The sequence below is a fragment of the Petaurus breviceps genome, unplaced genomic scaffold (assembly GCF_028583685.1).
Source record: "Petaurus breviceps papuanus isolate PSGF00001 unplaced genomic scaffold, PetGlider_PUasm1.0 175, whole genome shotgun sequence".
In the NCBI taxonomy this organism is placed as follows: Eukaryota; Metazoa; Chordata; class Mammalia; order Diprotodontia; family Petauridae; genus Petaurus; species Petaurus breviceps.
The window spans coordinates 25,617,525-25,633,588 of NW_027185764.1; the positions used below are offsets into that span (position 1 = coordinate 25,617,525).

General features: G+C 34.5%; 1 protein-coding gene across 1 annotated transcript in view; it reads right to left on the reverse strand.

Annotated features, from left to right (window-relative positions):
* The window catches only part of LOC138159013 (phospholipid-transporting ATPase ABCA3-like), a 189,955-nt gene extending 174,534 nt beyond the window's left edge, over window positions 1–15,421 (reverse strand). The window contains exons 1-3 of the mRNA XM_069085363.1: window positions 15,370–15,421; window positions 14,239–14,366; window positions 62–139 (exon numbers count right to left, since the gene is read on the reverse strand). Coding sequence (XP_068941464.1) covers window positions 62–139; window positions 14,239–14,366; window positions 15,370–15,421 — 258 coding nt within the window. The remainder of the gene's footprint in view (window positions 1–61; window positions 140–14,238; window positions 14,367–15,369) is intronic.
* Between the last annotated feature and the right edge of the window lie 643 nt (window positions 15,422–16,064).

Here is a 16,064-nt window from a genome sequence, read left to right on the forward strand (position 1 = left end):
GATTTCTGGGTCCTGAATAAGGAAAAACTGGAAAGAGAAGATCTGTTTGCCAACCTACTACCTCAGAACGAACCACAGTACTTTTCCAAAAGAACCAGAGATTTCTTGCAGTGTTACTGAAACGTAGGGAGTAGTTAACCTATAAAGAACAATCAGAAAACTATACCTGTAAAAATATGTAAACTAGGGAAGAAATTATCTTAATAGTATTTTTTTTCTTCCAATTACATGTAAAAACAACTTTAAACATTCATTTTTTTACAACTTGGAGTTCCAAATTTTCTCCTGTTGAGGAGCTAGGCCAAGTGTAACTATAAGTCCAGCCCAGGATTTGTATCCCACCAGGCTCAGAGCTCATCTTAAAGAAGATTCTAATATCATTAGCTTTGAAAGTACTGTGATCAGATTCATTTACTATACCTTTTCTGGCTAAAACGTTTTTAATATCTAAATAATTCTGCAATCAACTAGAAAATTAGTATGTTAATAATACTTTGGGGATTTATGTAACTTAAGCACATCTTTCACCAACTTAATTTAAAAAAAGGGGGGGGGGTTCTTTTTGCTCTAAAGTATATACAGTTATATAAGTTTTTAAGTAATTTTTTTCTTTTCTCTCACAAAAGTTTGATGATCATTTATAAATCTTAAAACTATTTTAAATAAAGGGGATATACTTTTAAAATTTCCTTTTAATATTTAGTGTGATTTTTAGGAGGCCTACTAAAACTTTATTTCCAAGAAAATTTATTGTTAAATTAAGGTAAAGTGGAATAGATTTTGCTGTATTTATCTCAAAGTATAGTTATTCCATGGCCTAAGCAAGAGTTAAAGTGGTTTCTGAATTTATTATAGGTAAAATGGTCAATTTCTGAAGTATCTCTTTCTTCCAAAATGAATATAATCAGAAGATAAAGCTTTGTGAAAGTAGGATGTAGGTCTACTATTCAGCTGTAAGGTTCTAGTTTGTTTAACAGCTTTCACTGTGCATGGAAATGCACGCCTCTACATTGATTCTAATAATGATAAAGGTATTAGTACTCATTTTACTTTTGCTCAAAGTGCAAAACTTTCAGCTATGATACTATTGTTAAATGATTTTTCTTCTTCTCCCTTAAATATTATTATCAGATAGGAAATATTCAATAGGAGCTGCCAAATGACCAGTGAAGGTACCAGAACAGAATGTCCAAGCGTGTCCCATAACTGATGCAGAAATTGAAACCTCGGAGAAAGAGAATTGGGAGATCCCTTGAACAAAGACAAACCAAGAAGAAGTGACTTAGTATCCCACGTTTTCACAAGATAATACTACCCTCTAATGGACTATTACCTGTTTAACTTACCCTTACACAATGTATTAGTGGAACCACCCTCTTTAGAAAAAAGTGATTTCTGGACTTTCAATCACAGGACTAATTATCATAGCCTCCCTCTTAATATCAGCAACCATGTCTTCTATTTCTTTACTAAGTGAAATACAAACTGCTCAATTTGTGAATAAATTGGGGAAGAATGGATGCACTTATCCCTATGTATGGAATATTGCTTGTATTAATTGTGCTCCTAATGTATATTTTTTGCCTTTTCCAACTAATTTTAAGTCATGTTTAGTATCATATGTGGGGGGATATACACTACATACAATTTCTGATTTTTTTAAAAAAGAGGGGGAATAAGGTCTTGTCATTGTCAGATTTATTGTTAGACTTAATATTCTTGTCAGATTTCTTGTCCCTGACTCACTGCCCTATTATTATTGTACTATTATTGATAATTTCAATCACTGTGTCTACAATTTCTCTACTTAGAAAATTCCAAAAAAAAACCAACCCCAACAACTGCACAATAAGTTAATGAACTTTCATAAAATGTTTCTATAGCCTTTAAGACACTACATGATATTAGATAAGGATCTTTGTATAAGATCAATCATTTGTATAAGATCACTGTATTAGAACCATTAGTATTGTATTTAGGTAATGAGTTAAAGGCCTTAAAAATTCAACTGTCATTTAGATGTGATTGCAAGAGCACGTGTGCCATTCAATGTGGATGAGATGGCTAAGAATCTGCTTCATTGGTTTAAAAATGCTAATCCTTCTACTTCTTTATCTCATTGGCTATTGACCCTTGTTCCCCTAGGACTGATGTTTCTTTTTTCCATCTGCACCTTGCTCTTATGCCAAAGTGAAAGGCAGCTTGCAATTCAATCACAGACACAAGTTCATTATCTGCACTTACAACAAAAGAAAGGGGGAGATGTTGAGGAGCTAGGCCAAGTGTAACTCTGAGTCCAGCCCAGTATTTGTATCCCACCAGACTGTGTTCTTGGTTATGCTTAGAGAAAGGCTGTTGCAAGGCTTCTCCATGAACCCATGAACTGATGCAGGTGCAAGATAAGGTACTAAGAGAAAATGTTTTTCCAAACTAATTACAGGAACCACAGAGTCTAAGGGAATAAGGGTCTGTGTTATCTTCACTGTTATATTTCTTTGTCATAAGGGTTTAAAAGGATACAGCAAATACATAATAAATGGACTGCTTGCTTGCATCCTGCCTGACCCATGTCTTTACCATCGTGTCACCAAGAACCAAAGTGTTGGGATCGGGATGAGTCCCCAACATTCTTCCTCCCATCTTTCCTTCTCCTCCCCTTAAGACAGTAAGCAATTTGATGATTATATATATACAATAATGTAAAACATATTTCTATGGTAGTCATGTTATAAAGGAAGAAACTGAACAAAGGAAAAACAAAAAAAGGTGAAAATAGTATGCTTTGATCTGCATTCATACTCTGTCAGTTCTTTCTCTGGATATGGATAGCATTTTCCATCACGAGCTTTCCGGACTATCTTGGATCACTCTCTTGCTAAGAACAAAGTGAATGATAGCTGATCATCACAAAATGCTGTTGTTACTATGTACAGTTCTCTCCTAGTCCTGCTCACTTCACTTTGCATCAGGCCATGTAAGTTTTTTCAGGTTTTCCTGAAATCCTGCTGTTCGTTATTTCTTACAGCACAATAGTATTCCATCACATCCATATACTACAACTTGTTCAGCCATTCCCCAATTGATGGGCATCCCCTCAATTTCCAACTCTGCCATCACAAAAGAGCTGCTATAAATATTTTTGTATGTGTAAGTCCTTTGCCCTTTGCTGTTATCTCTTTGGGACACAAACCTGGTAAAGGTATTGCTGCATCAAAAGGTATACACAGTTTGGTTACCCTTCGGTCATAGCTCCAAATTATTCTCCAGAATGGCTGCATCAGTTCACAACATCATCAACACTGCATTTAACGTGCCAATTTTCCTACATCATTTCTATCATTTATCATTTTCCTTTTTCTGTCATATTAGACAATCTGAGAGATGTCAGGGGTACCTCAGAATTCTTTTAATGTGCATTTCTCTGATCAATAGTAACTTTAGAGCATTTTTATGTTGACTATAGATAAAACTTTAATTTCTTCATCTGAAAAATGCCTGTTCATATTCTTTGTTCATTTATCAATTGGGGGAATGACTTGTATTCCTATAAATCTGACTCAGTTCTCTATATATTTGAGATATGATGCCTTTATCAGAAACACTGGGTGTAAATTTTTTTTTTCCCAGTTTACTGTTTTCCTTCTCATCTTGGTTGCAATGGTTTTGTTTGTGCTAAAACTTTTAAATTTAATGTGATCAAAATTATTCATTTTACATCTTATAACATTTACTATACTACATCCTTGGTCATAAATTCTTCCCTTCTCCATATATCATACAGGTAAGCTACTCCTTGTTCTTATGGTGTCACCCTTATGGTATCATTTTTGTGTCTAAATCATGTGCCCATTTTGACCTTATCTCAGTATAAGGTGTTAGATGTTGGTCTATACCAAATTTCTGCTATGCTGTTTTGCACTTTTCCCAGCAGTTTTTGTCAAATAATGAACTTTTATCCCAGAAGCTGGAGTCTTTGGGTTTAGTAAACAGTAGGTTACTATAGTTACTATGGTCATTGACTACTATGTCTTGTATACTTAATCCATTCCACTGATCCAGCACTCTGTTTATTAGTCAGTACCAGATAGCTTTGATGATTGCTGCTTTGGAATATAGTTTGAGATCTGGCAGCTAGGTAATCTTCTTTTGTACTTTCTTCTTCATCTATTCCTTTGATATTCCCTTCACCTTTTGTTCTTCCAGATGAATTTTGTTATTTTTTCCAGTTCTATAAAATAATTTTTGGTAGTTTGATTGTTACGGCTTTGAGTAAGCAATTTAATTTAGGTAGAATTGTAATTTTTATTATATTTGTATATATATGTTTATATTTGTATATATATGTATTTATGTTTGAATATATGTATATATTCAAATTATTTAGAGCTGACTTTGAGTGAAAAGTATTTTGTATTGTGTTCATATAATTCCTGGGTGTGTCTTGGCAGATAGACTTCCAAGCATTTTATACTGTTTATAGTAATTTTAACTGGCATTTATCTATTTCTTGTTACTGGGTTTTGTTGGTAATATATAAAAATGCTGATGATTTATGTGGGTTTATTTTATATCTTACAATTTTGTTAAGTTGGCAATTATTTAAACTTTATTTTTAGTTGATTCACTGGATTCTCTAAGTATACCATCATGTCATCTGCAAAGAATAATAGTTTTGTTTCCCCCCTGCCTCTTCTAATTCCTTCAATTTCTTTTTCTTCTCTTATTGCTATAGCTAAAATTTCTAGTACAATATTGAATAACAGTTGTGATAATGGGCATTCTTGCATCACCCTTGATCTTATTGGGAATGTGTCTAGCCTATTTCCATTACATTTAATGCTTGCTGATGGTTTTAGATAAATACAACTTATCAATTAAAGTAAAGCATTATTTATTCTTATGCTTTCCAGTGTTTTCAATAGGAATAGGTGTTGTATTTTGTCAAAAGCTTTTTTGTATCTATTGAGATAATCATATGATTCCTCTTAGTTTTGTTATTGATATGGTCAGTTATGCTGGCAGTTTTCCTAATATTAAACCAGTTCTGCATTTCTGATATAAATCCCACCAGGTCATAGTCTATTATCCTGTGATAAATTGCTTTGATGTCTTTGCTAGTACTTTATTAAAAATTTTTATCAGTATTCATTAGAGAAAGTGGTCTAAGATTTTCTTTCTCTGTTTTGGCTCTTCCTGGTTTAGGTATCAGCACCATCTTTGTGTCCTAAAAGCAATGTGGTAAGACTTTGTTGCCTATTTTCCCAAGTGGTTTATATAGTATTGGAACCGATTGTTCTTCAAATGTTTGGTAGAATTCACTTGCAAATCCATCCGGCCCTGTGGTTTTTTCCTTTGAAAGTTTATGGATGGTTTGTTCAATTTCTTTTTCTAAAACAGGGCTATTTAAGTATTCTACTTTTTCTTCTGTCAATATGGGATATTTATATTTTTGTAACTATTCATCCATTTCATTTTGTCAATTAATTGGCATATATTTGAGCAAAAAAGCACTAAATAATTTAATTTTATCTTCATTGGTGGCACATTCACCCTTTAGATTTTTGATACTGGCAAATTGGTTTTCTTCGTGTTTTTTAATGAAATCAATCAAAGGCTTATCTATTTTATTTTATTTTTTTCATAAAACCAGCTCCTAGTTTTATTTATAACTTCAATGGATTTTTACTTTCAGTTTTATTAATTTCTCTTTTGATTTTCAGGATTTTCAATTTGGTGTTTAATTGGAGATTTTTAATGTTTTCTAGCATTTTCTGTTGCATGACCAAATCTTCTCTTTCTCTATTTTATTGATGTAAACATTTAGAGAGATATATTTTCCCCTAAGTACTGCTTTGGCTGCATGCCATAAGTTTTGATATGTTGTCGTATTATTGTCATTCTCTTTGATGAAATTATTGTTTCTATGATTTGGTTTTTGACCCATTTATTCTTTAGGAATAATTTTTTTTCCAATGAATTTTCAAACAATCTTTCCACTTCCCCTGATGGAATGTAATTTGTATTGCATTATAGGATATATTTAATATTTCTCTCTATCTGCACTTGATTGTGAGGTTTTTATGCCCTAATACAGGGTTGGGGAACTTGCAGCCTCAAGGCCTTCTAGGTCTTCAAGTGCGGCCTTTTGGCTGAATCCAAACTTCACAGAACAAATCTGTAACAAAAGAATTTGTTCCGTGAAACTTGGACTCAGTCAAAAGGTTGCACCCAAGAACCTAGAAGGTCACACGTAGTCTCAAGCCTGCAGATTCCCCACCCCTGCAATACATGGTCAATTTTTGGGTAGGTGCCATATACCACTGGGAAAAAGGTTTATCTCTTTCTATACTCATTCAAATTTTCTCCAGATGTCTGTCATATCTAACTTTTCTAAAATTCTATTCACCTCCTTAACTTATTCATTTATTTTGTAACTTGATTTATCTAGTTCTGAAAAGGCAAAGTCGAGGTTACCAACTAGGATAGTTTTACTCTGTTTCCTCCTGTAACTCATTTAACTTCTTTAGAAATTTGGATGCTATACCATTCTTTCTTGTGTCTTTTAATTAAATCTAATTTTGCTTTTGTTTTGTTTGACATCATGATTGTTACCCCTGCTTTTTTTTTTTTACTTCAGCTGAAGCATAATGCATTCTGCTCCAGTTTTTTCCCTTTATTCTGTCGGTGTCTCTCTGCTTCAAATGTGCTTTCTGCTTCCATTTTATGGGAGAGTTCATCCAGTCCACATTCACAGTTATGATTATTGTGTATTTCCTTCCATCTTATTTTTTCCCATTTTTTCTCTCTTTCCTTTCACCCTTTCCATCACTAGTGTTTTGCTTCTGATCACCACCTTCTGATCACCACCTCCCTCAAAATTCCCTTCTATCAGGACCCCTCCTTTTCTTGTCCCCCTACCCTCCTACTTTCCTATGGGGTAAGATAGATTCCTGTGTTCAATTGATTGTGTATGTTATTCCCTTTTTCAGCCAAATCTGATCAGTAAAATTCAAACAATACTAATCCCTCTCTCTTCTTTCCCTCCACTGTAATAGATCTTTTGAACCTCTGTAGCGCCAATACAAAATTTACAGAGCCCATAATCATGATAAAAGACTGTGACTATAAATATCACATGACATTTGATTGCAAAATATACCAGATTCTTCAGGTAGAGCACAGAACTGAAACATCTATTTAGACACCAGAATACAGAATCCCAAAACCAGTAAGCCTATCCCATCATAGTACCAAAGATGTTGAGAAGCCATAATAACACTGAGAGGCACAGCATCAGCCTTCCCACAAACAAATACAAGATCAATATTTACTCACAAACCTCTCAATCCCACTGTCTCTCTGGCTCTGGCTCCCGGCTTCCTGTGGGCTCTACTTCCCTTCAGCAAACTCCTCCCACCACAGGCTACATGTGACTACATTCAGCCTATTAGGGGGAAGAATTTATCTTCAAAGCAGGAAAGCTTCCTGTGGGCTCTGCTGCACCCTTCAGCAAATTCCCTCCATCACAGGCTCCATGTGATTACATTCAGCCTATTAGGGGGCAGGGTTTACTTTCAAAGCAGGGGAGGTCTTCAAATTCTCCCCTAGATCTCTTCAGGGTCAGGGAGGATCTTCAAATTCCCATTCCCATTGCAACCTCTTCATGTGATATTCATTTTGTCTCTCTCTTCCGTCTTTTCCCATTGCAATCCTCTTTTTCACCCCTTATTGTTTTATATCATCCCATCAAAGTCAATGTATACTTGCACCCTCTATGTATTCTTCTAACTGCCCTAATAGATACAGTGCTTAAGAGTTACAGCTATCATCTGCCTGTGTATGGATGTAAACAGTTTAATCTTATTGAATAATTTATGCTTTTTCTTTCCTGTTTACCTTTTTATGCTTGCTACTTTGGTTCCAGAATGCCATATTCCAAGCTTTCTGATCCTTTGGTGTAGAAGCTGCTAAATCCTGAGTAATCCTGACTGTGATTCCTCAATATTTCAATGGTTTCTTTCTGTCTGCTTGCAGTATTTTTCTGAGACCTTAGAATTCTAAAATTTGGCTATAACATTTGTGGGAGTTTTCATTTTGGGATCTCTTTCAGGTGGTGATTGGTGAATTCTTTCAATTACTATTTTACCCTTTGGCTATAGGATATTAGGACAATTTTCCTTGATAATTTCTTGAAAGATTCTCTCCAGGCTATTTTTTTTTGGTCATGGCTTTAAGGGAATCCAATAGTTCTTAAATTATGTCTTCTGGATCTATATTCTTGGTGAGTTGTTTTTCCAATGAGATATTTCATGTTTTATTTTATTTTTCATTCTTTTGATTTTGGAGACATTAGCTTCCACTTGCCCATTGATATTTTTTAAGGAATTATTTTTTCCTGTGAGTTTTTTTTAACATCCTTTTCCACTTAGCCAATTCTAGTTTTTTAAGGAGTTGTTTTCTTCAGTGAATTTTTGTACATGTTTTTGGGCACTATCCCAAACTTCTTGCATTGGGGGCTAGGAGTCTGGTCACTGGCTTTCTGCAAAGGGGCTTCTGGTGCTGGACACTAGCGTGCTTAACTGGTGTGGAAGCCTCATAGCTGAACTGCTGTGCTGCTGAGTCAGGATGGCAGAGCCTTGGTTGCTGATCTGTACTGTGGCGAAGAGCTTCCCACTGGCTTACTTGGACACTGCCTATGCTATGTTGTGTTCCTCTTTAACCCCAGTGAGACACAATTTCCTGCAGTCTAAGTTATCTTGGGCTGAAAAACTGTTTTACCTCATCCCTTTGAGGGTTCTGTCCCTCCAGAATTCATTTTAAGGCTTGATTTAAAATTTTTTTAAGGGAAACTGGAGGGAACTAAGGTAACTTCCTGACTTTTTTCTGCCATCTTGGCATTAAATTAAGGCATAAATAAACTTCCAAAGAAAATTTCCCAGGTTCATACTGATTTACAAGTGCATCCTAGAAAACAGCAAAACAACAACAAACTCCAATATTACGTAACTTGTTTACAAAAAGAGAGAAGGAAGGCATCCTATTAAATTCCTTCTGTGAGACAAATATGGTACTTCCAACAAAACCAGGAAGGTAGGCAGAAAGAAAACTATAGGGGGCCACCAGGTGGTGCAGTGAATAGAGCACCAGCCCTGGAGTCAGGATGAGCAGAGTTCAAATCCAGCCACAGATATTTAACACTTACTAGCCATGTGACCTTAAGCAAGTCACTTAACCCCAATTGCCCTGCCTTCCCCCCTCCAAAAAGTAAAAAAAAAAAAAGAAAAAGAAAACTATACACCAACCTCTGTAATGAAAAGTGATGTAAAAACATTGGATAAAATATCATAAAGAAGCTACACCAATATATTCAAAATACTATTCCCTATTACCAAGTTTAATTTTCACCAGGAATATAAGGCTGGTTCAAGATCAGAAAAATTATAAACATAATGATAAGTATCAGTAATTATGAAAATAAAAGCAAAAATAGATTTTGATAAAATACAATACTCATTTATGTACTAGAAAGGACAAAAATAAATGGACTTTTCCTCTATATAGGAAACAGTAACAAACTAAAACTAAGTTTCTAGCATTATCTGTTAAGGAGACATGCTAAAAGGCCTTTCCAATAAGATAAGGGTTGAAGCAAATATGTCTATTGTAAACACTATTATTTGATATAGTTCTAGAAACATTATTACAAAGTGAAACTGAAATTTGATTTTTATAGGTGAGGTAAGACCAAGATAAAGTCTTACCTTCATCAGACCAATTTAATTGACAAATATATATCATATCTTGTTTTACTGTTGTTATGATGGAAATAAAGATATCAGTGACAAATATATATCAACTAGGCAAAAAGGTAAGATTTATATGGGCCTATTTTTAATAGTTGAACATATAAAATTATGAAATTGAAAATATAAAATTCATTGATAATTGTAAGCAAATTTTAAAAATATCTGCCTGATAATTTTAAAAGATAGGAGGGTATAATTTTCCATGTCAGACCCCATGAATTATAGGTTTCTAATTTGATATTTCATAGTTCAGCACACATATTTGTTTTTTCTAGTGTATGGATGCAAATTGTTCTTTACTAAATTTGAGAGGGTGTATTAAATCGTATTGACATTCGTTTTGCAAAAGATCATACCAGAAACCTCTAAAAATCCCTGCAAATAGAGATCTTCTAGGAAAATCCCCTCCCCTTCAGAGATGCTCTGAGGACAGATCTATTCTAGAATACCCAAGAGAAGATGATTTCAGAAACAAGACAACTGTTTGTGACATGTGAACACTAAGATATGATGTGCTGATAAAATGGACATTGGGAATGGGTTACTAGGAAGGAGTCTTAACATTCATTCTTCTCTTTCCTTCCTTCTCCATGCACCACTGTTTCTGTAAGGTCTGCTTCCAGAAGGGGACTGCTCCTGATGAAGTTTATGAATATGTCATGGATGGTTTCAAAGACCAAGGGGTAAATTATTATAAGATATTAATCTTATAATATCTGGTGGTCTGGGGGCCATCCCCTCACAAATTGGTTGCATCAAAGTAGAATATCTGGGATAAAATTTCTTTAGTCCCCATTACAATATATTGGGGTTACAGCATTATATTAAACAGAGATACTAGCCCAGACTACACTTGAGTCCATCAAACAGCTTGTGCCATGTAATGGGGTTGTCCTACCTATAGGCTTCATAATTGTCTTTTGGCTGTGAGAAATTGATTCCTAAGAAACTCATAATGGTTTGCAATAATTCAAATTTCTTTTTCATAGCATTTTTGCTTCTGTAATCATTATTTCAGCTTCATTAAATATTATGGAATAATGGACATACATGATTTTACCATGATTTGTAACTTTAGTCAAGCTAAGTGATTCATGGGAGGCATAACCTGCCAAGAAGCAAAGGGGGAAACTGTGAAATTGAAAATTGATTTTTAATTCTATTTTGTGGAGACTTAGTCATTCTAGATTTGCTATTTCCCTTCAATGGAAGTTTTACTCAGATAACCTCAGGTCACTAGTTTCACAATTCTTATCTTATAACTTTACCCACATTCCAAACTTGCCTAAAGGTCAATCTCATCAATCTCATCAATCTAAATTGTTGTAGCAACTCTCAAGCTCCTCAGACCAGAGGACTGATCTCATCACCCAATAATTCAATGGGGAGGAGCTGAGATGACACTTATCTCACCTCTTCACTGAAATATCTACCATTTGGGAGTGTTTTACCAGTCTTGTGACGTGAATCCTGTGTTTTATATGTGGTTAAGTGGGTTTCAGAAGGGGAAATCCAAACAAATATAATACCAAACTGATGTCAAGAAGTTGTTTTTTGTTAACTTTCTGGAAAATCAGAAGAAACACCTTTGTTGATTAAGATTTTGCTCTGTCATCCTGTTAATCACCATAAAAGACCCTGTCCTCTTTTACTTGGGGTCTTTGACTACTGAGGAATCACTGACCCCATTTATTGGCTACTGCTAACCCAGCTAATAAATGGATTATGCTCAGATTGCTGCTGCCTCAGTCTATCTTTATTTCCACCACAACAACAGTAAAACAAGATATGAGAAACTAAAGGAATAAGTGTAGGAAAAAAAAAGAGACAAAATTATTGAAATGTGCAGATAATATGAGAATTCTAGAGACAAAACTAAAAATTAGTTGAAACAACTTGGAGAACACTAGAAAAAACTAAAAAGTGAAATAATAAATACAAAAGATAGCAAGTATACATAAGAAGGCAAGGATCCAATTTCATACAGGTTCCCAGGATCCACAGTCATAAACAATCTCACTGTTTTTGCATATCATTGTGTTAACCAAGTTAATATAAACATTTGAATTTAACCCATAAACATCCCCTCTGTGCTTGCACCAGGAGCTCATGGATAGCATGTTGCCTTCTTTGTCTGTTTCTCTATACATCAATGCACACTGGTCAGCAAGAGTGGAATGTACGCACAGAATATGAAAGTAGAAAACTGTGCTTGTTTCAACTTGCCACCATCAAGAAGAATTAAGGGGATGCCATAGTGGAAGGTGCTCTGTATTTTAATGGCCCCTGTGAGAATTAGGTAGAATGCTGTAGGAGCATCTTAGATGCTTCGATCCTGTCTACTTAGCCACCAAGAAAAGTAAAATAAACGAATCCCTTATTGTGTCTCTGTTGTCCTTCTGTCTGCCCAGATCCAGAGCAAACCTGCTAGAGGCTAGAGCTGAGGAGCTCCTGTGTTATAGCAAGATGCAAAATGAATCCATGCAAATTATTGGTCCTTCTATGAGTTACCCACAAAACCCATCAGGAAGAAAAAGAAAAGAGATTACATTCATGTGCAAAATATCTGGGAGTTCACTTACTAACTCATACTTTAAAAATATGTGAACACAACTACAAACACTCTTTACAGAAATAAATAATTGGAAAGATATTTAATTGATCATGGTTTGCCTTTGATTATCTGCATAATCAGAATAGGTTGAGTCTTTAAAGCTAAATGCTGTGTCCAGTAGGGGAAGATAAGGTTATTTATATAAGTTATCTGTAAACTGTACTGGGGAGAGTGAAAAGCTTTCCTTCCTTGATTCTCCCTCTTACTTGCTCAAAATATTATTTATTCCTAGTTAATTATTTCCCTTTTAATCTTAACTTTATTAATTTTTTGAGCAAAATCTTTTTAATTTCATGTAATCACAAATTACTCATTTAATCTTCTGTAATCCTCTGTATTCCTTGAATTTTTCATTTCTATTCATGAACTTTTCTCTTCATAAAAGTTATATAGTTAATTTCACCACTCCACCATATTTCTCTAATTGGTTTAGGATGTGACCTTTTTTAATCTTGATCATGTACCCATTTGAAGCTTATCTCTAACTAAAGTGTGAGGAATTTGTCTAATCAAATCTCTTCCATACTGCTGTCCAATTTTCACAGCGATTTTGTCAAATATTGAGTAATTATCCCAGTAGCTAGGGTCTTTATCATACACCAAAGCACTAGATACATTTGTTTCTGTATATTTGATGGTTATATACAAAAAATATATACATGTCATTCTGCATCCTATTAAAACTGGAAAATAGTATGGCAGAAACTAGGCATAGACCAACATCTTACATGTATTACAAGAAAAAGTCAAAATGGGTAGATGATTTAGATGCAAAGGCTGATACTATAAGAAAACTGGGAGAGCAAGGAGTAGTTTACCTGTCAGATTTATGGAGAAAAAGAAGAATTTACAACCAAAAAAATAGAGAACATTATGAAATGCAAAATGGATATTTTGATTACACTAAATTGAAAAGTTGTTGCACAAAGCCAATGCATCCAAGATTAGAAGGGATCCACATGTACCAAAATATTTATAGCAGCTCCTTTTGTGGGGGAAAAGAATCGGAAATTGAGGGGGATGCCCATCAATTGGGGAAGGGCTTAAGTTGTGGTATATGAATGTAATGGAATAAGAAATGATGAGCAAGCAGACTTCAGAAAAACCTGGAAATACTTACATGAACTGATACTGAGTAAAATGATCAGAACTAGGAGAACACTGGACACAGTAACAGCAACAGAGTGCAATGACTAACTTTGATAGACTTACCTATTCTTAGCAATGCAAGATCTAAGACAACTCCAAAAGACTCATGATGGAAAATGCTATTCACATCAAGAAAAAGAACCGTGGAATCTGAATGCAGATTGAAGCATACTATTTGCTGTCTCTTTTTTCTGTTTCTTCTTTCTGGTGATTCCTTCTACTGGTTCTAATTCTTCTTTACAACATGACTAATGCAAAAATATTTAATATGAATGTATACATAGAGCCCATATCAGACTGCATATAGTCGTGGGGTGGTGGAAGAGGAGGGAGGGGTAGAAAATTTGGAACTCAAAATCTTATGGAAGGGAATATTGAAAACTAAAAATAAGTTCATTAATATTTTTTAAGAATTAAATCCAACACATTATTCTCAAGACTGTCTTGTTTCTCTGGTATTTCCTTCTGGGATATTATGTGCATTTAAAAATGTTACAATGGCTTTTTTTTTGTATCTGTATTCCTCCTCCCCCCCCCCCCCATAAAAACCAAGAGAGAGAGAACCAAGCCAATACAGGGGGATCCTTTAAATTACATTACTATTACACTTGACTATATTAAATATCTGGGATAAGGAAGTACAATTAAAATATGCTAAGACTTTCTTACCTGAAGGGGTAGGGCATCTTTGCCATCATGGAAGTCATGATTAAAAACTATGGCAGCCAGCACATGAGAAGAGTTACTATTGTATTTCATGTAATCTTCAAAAATATACTCTGAATAAAAGCCAGTAACTGTGGAAAGAGAAAATATTTAGATTAAGTTAGATGCATTTTTATATGGTTCCATGAAGTATGAGATGAAGAATTTCCTTTATTAATATAGACTGGTATCTTCTCTGCTGTAACCAACAATCTTGGAGGTTCCCTGAGATCACAGAGCCAGTAAGTGACAAAGGAAAAAATATGAGCCTAGGTCTTCTTGATTCAGAGGCTTCCTTACTTCCTTACTAAGTCCCACGGTCTATGTAAATGAAATATCTGATAACTCCTCCTATCTTAAATCTGCAACCATTAAGTCACTTCACAGCTCAATTCAACAAATCTATTTTAAGCAACAACTATTACAAGAACAGAAGCATCTCAGGCTTACCAAAGAAAAACAAATTTCTGTTTAATCACACTTTCATTTCTCATCAATCTACTCTCCTGGCTTCTCTCTGATCTACTTATCTTTCCCTTCAACTACTTCTAAACTACTAACCACCATATACTGATGGGCAAAGCTTTAGGACAAACAACAAAAAGTACATATCAAACATAAAAAGAAAAAAAATCACACTGAGCATAACTGTTTACTCTAAAAGTGAATAACTTTAAGGAATATAGTGTAAACTCCCTCACTAAAGTTTTGAAATGTACCCTGCAAAGAAATCTGATATCTCTTATGAGTTTGGGTGGTATTTTAAGTGTTGAACTATTTTTATCCAATCCACACATGCTCTGTGATGTTTGTTTAAGGGTGAGGAAATAAGGTAGATACTGAAAGAGTAATCACTTGTGGCAGCATTAAGAAACTGGATATCTTACCATCTGGCTGTGAGGTATGGCAAGGATTTTTAAACCTACCAGTAAATAAAATTCAAAGAGTTAGAAGCTAGGAAAAGTCTAGGTCAGCATGAAGACTCCTAAAACGGAGAATATTTTGTAGTGGAAAAACCACTGCCTTGATGTCAGGAAGAAATTGACTCCCACTTCTAACACTTACTAGCTATGTGACCACAGGCAAGTTACTTACCCTCATTAGGCCTCAATTTTCTTATGTGTAAAGTAAGAATATAACTATCCATTGTGACCAGACAGGACCACAATAGCTATACTACCTATATAATAGGGCTTTGTGAGGCTAGCTGTGATGTTAATATGCATGTATACACATAAAATGTATATGTAGACATTATATACATATTTATATATAAAACGCTATACACATATATAGTATTAGAAAAAAGGTTTAGCTATTATATTATGAATTATACCACAAGGGAGCAAGGGCATTTGTTAAGCTCCAAGATTTGAGTAATGTTTGATGCCATAAGGCCTCAAATTACAAAATGTGATATCACAGGGAAAATACGTAAACAGGTGTATATTCATAAAGTTTATGAGTTTTTCAGAATCCACTGGGGAAATGCTTTGATATTAGTAATCTTAGATTTCCTGTACAGTTTTTCTTTTTTTGGGGGGAGGGGAAATACAATTTATTGGGTATTTTATTTTTCCTCAGTTACATGTTGAAACAATTTTAACATTCATTTTTAAAACTTTGAGTTCCAAATTCTCTCCCTCCCTCACCATGCCCCTTATTGAGAAAGCAAGTAATTCAATATAGGTTATACATATTTAGTCATGCAAAACACTAACTATATTTCCCTCCATCTTATCCTTATTCCCCCCTTTATTTTATTCTCTCTACTTTCATCCTGTCCCTCC